At 51.1% G+C, this 2,500-nt stretch overlaps 1 protein-coding gene across 1 annotated transcript in view; it reads left to right on the top strand.

Moving 5' to 3' along the window:
• LOC126572723 (kelch-like protein 17) overlaps nucleotides 1-2,500 on the top strand; it is a 10,504-nt gene that overhangs the window by 6,937 nt on the left and 1,067 nt on the right. Inside the window, exons 7-8 of the mRNA XM_050232265.1 lie at nucleotides 506-1,494; nucleotides 1,561-2,500. The exon at nucleotides 1,561-2,500 is cut by the window's right edge and continues 1,067 nt beyond it. Coding sequence (XP_050088222.1) covers nucleotides 506-1,494; nucleotides 1,561-1,771 — 1,200 coding nt within the window. The 3' untranslated portion in view covers nucleotides 1,772-2,500. The remainder of the gene's footprint in view (nucleotides 1-505; nucleotides 1,495-1,560) is intronic.

Below are 2,500 nucleotides of genomic sequence, written 5' to 3'. Positions count from 1 at the left end.
GTTTGCTCCGCCGATAAGTTCTAATTGATCCGATACAATGGTTGCCACTGACCACCACGTTTGCATGCCATGGTGCTGAGTGGAATGAGGGCGACGTGTGAGACGACAGCCAGGTGCGTTCCATTTTCGGGATTAAACAAGGATTCGAAAGGTCCCGCATTCGCAGGTGAACATGTAAATCCCTTCGACCTTTGCATCACAATTCGTGGAAGCAAACGAACGAGTTACAGGAATCGCAATCGTTTTAATCCCACGGACATATTGGATCATTGAAGCGAGGACACCAGCGAACAGAAATGCAATCAATCGCTGTGTTGTTGAACGATATCATTCGCAAGGACCATGGGAGATTCGAAAAATCAATCCAATTCCTCTCTCTCTCTCACTGATGAATTGATACTCGAAACGCGAAATTAATTTGTTAAATTATGGCGATACTTGGAACAGGAATGGAGGACCCTCACCTTATTAGTTTACCTTCTAATCCATGTCCACCGTCCTCTAGGTACAAGATCTGATTTCAAACAGCCAGCTCAACATCTGCTCGGAAGAGAAGGTGTTCGTGGCCGTACTGAACTGGGTAAAGCATGATCTGATCGAGCGCAAGAAGCACATATCGGAGCTGATGTCGCACGTTCGGTTGCCACTGGTCAACCGGGAGTTTCTCATGAACTGCGTCGAAACGGAAGCGCTCGTCCGTGAAGATCCGCACTGTAAGGAGCTGCTGCTCGAGGCAATGAAGTACCATCTGCTGCCGGAACAACGCAGTTCCCTCGTCAGCCAGCGTACCCTCGAGCGGCGTCCGGAGGGAATGCGTTCGTACATCTTTGCCGTCGGTGGCGGAAGCCTGTTTGCCATCCACAACGAGTGCGAATGCTACAATCCGAAGACGAACGCATGGATGACGATTTCACCGATGATTTCGCGCCGCTCAAGGGCCGGTGTCACATCGCTGCGGAAGCTACTGTACGTGGTCGGTGGGTACGATGGTGAGAATGATCTGGCGACGGCCGAATGCTACAATCCCCTGACCAACGAGTGGATCAACATCACACCGATGGGTACGAAACGGTCCTGTCTCGGGACGTGCGCCTTCGACGGACTGTTGTACGTGTGCGGTGGTTATGATGGAGCGTCCTGTTTGAGTAGTGTGGAGCGGTACGATCCCCTGACCGGAGTGTGGACATCGTGTCCTGCGATGAGCACTAGAAGACGGTACTGCCGGGTGGCAGTACTGGACAACTGTATCTACTCGCTCGGTGGATTCGATTCCAGTAACTATCAGTCATCGGTGGAGCGGTTTGATCCACGCGTAGGCAGCTGGACATCGGTGCCGAGTATGACGTCGCGAAGGAGTAGCTGCGGTGTGGCGGCACTAGACGGGTATCTGTACTGCATCGGTGGAAGCGATGGTACGATGTGCATGCAGACAGGCGAACGGTTCAATCTACGCACCAACGCCTGGGAACCGATCAGTGCGATGCACTCGAGAAGGTAAGAAGCATCACGTTAGCCCTGCCGGTGCTCTATATAACCCTCGGCCTTTTTGCTGTTTTGCAGATCAACTCACGAGGTCGTCGAGGCCAATGGTTCACTGTACGCACTGGGTGGCAATGATGGATCATCGTCGTTGAACTCGGTCGAACGCTATGAACCGAAGCTTAACAAGTGGACCATCGTCACGTCGATGCTTACAAGGCGTAGCTCAATCGGTGCCTCGGTGCTGGAATGTTTCAATCTTGAGCGTGGCCTACTACAAACCAGTATTTGACCACTGTCCACGGCCAGTGACTCAGCAGCAGGCGCCACCGCAACCAGCTCGCCACCCCCTACTCAGCCGCAGTAAACGAAGCACGGCCGAACCGCAATGTGCAGCAGAGGACCAACCTGAGACCAGCCCTTCCTCAAGATATTCCGGAGCGCTTACAAACCCTCCCCACAAAAATAGCGAGCTGCTTTCTAGATAATCAACATCTGTAACCGTAGCCGTATTAACCTACCGATAAGCCTTCACCAACACCGCCGCCAACAACCACCGAAGCCACAGCCCGAAGCTTCCGCGCAGCAAACGATTTCGTCAAAATAACCAACCATAAGACCACGCGGTGCAAAGAGGAAGTAACCATATACTCTAGATAACAAATTGACAACAGCTAGCTAGCCTAAAACCCATGGAAGTATAATTCGAATTCAGATATTATCATCGAATGCTCCCGGCTGTCGGCCAGTAGTGGTCACCGGCAAAGGGAGACACCGAAAGACTTATGAGCGTCGTGGTCGTTGCAGAATTAGCGCATAATCTTACGGCATAATTTGTGTAGCGTAGACTTCTCCAAGGATTCAAAGGAATGCGCACGTATGTAGAGATCGCTAAGTAGCTGTGTGAACCGTTTATCTCGTTGTTGTTCATTCGCGGAAATGTGTTGCATTTAGTTTTTGTAAGACTACCCCTTTGTTCAATTTGTTAGTAGTTTACTTTTGTCTTGATACGACTCTCCAC

This window comes from Anopheles aquasalis, chromosome 2 (genome assembly GCF_943734665.1).
Source record: "Anopheles aquasalis chromosome 2, idAnoAquaMG_Q_19, whole genome shotgun sequence".
Taxonomy (NCBI): domain Eukaryota; kingdom Metazoa; phylum Arthropoda; class Insecta; order Diptera; family Culicidae; genus Anopheles; species Anopheles aquasalis.
The sequence above is the reverse complement of the archived record's forward strand: the minus strand, read 5'-3'. Positions and strand labels throughout refer to the sequence as shown.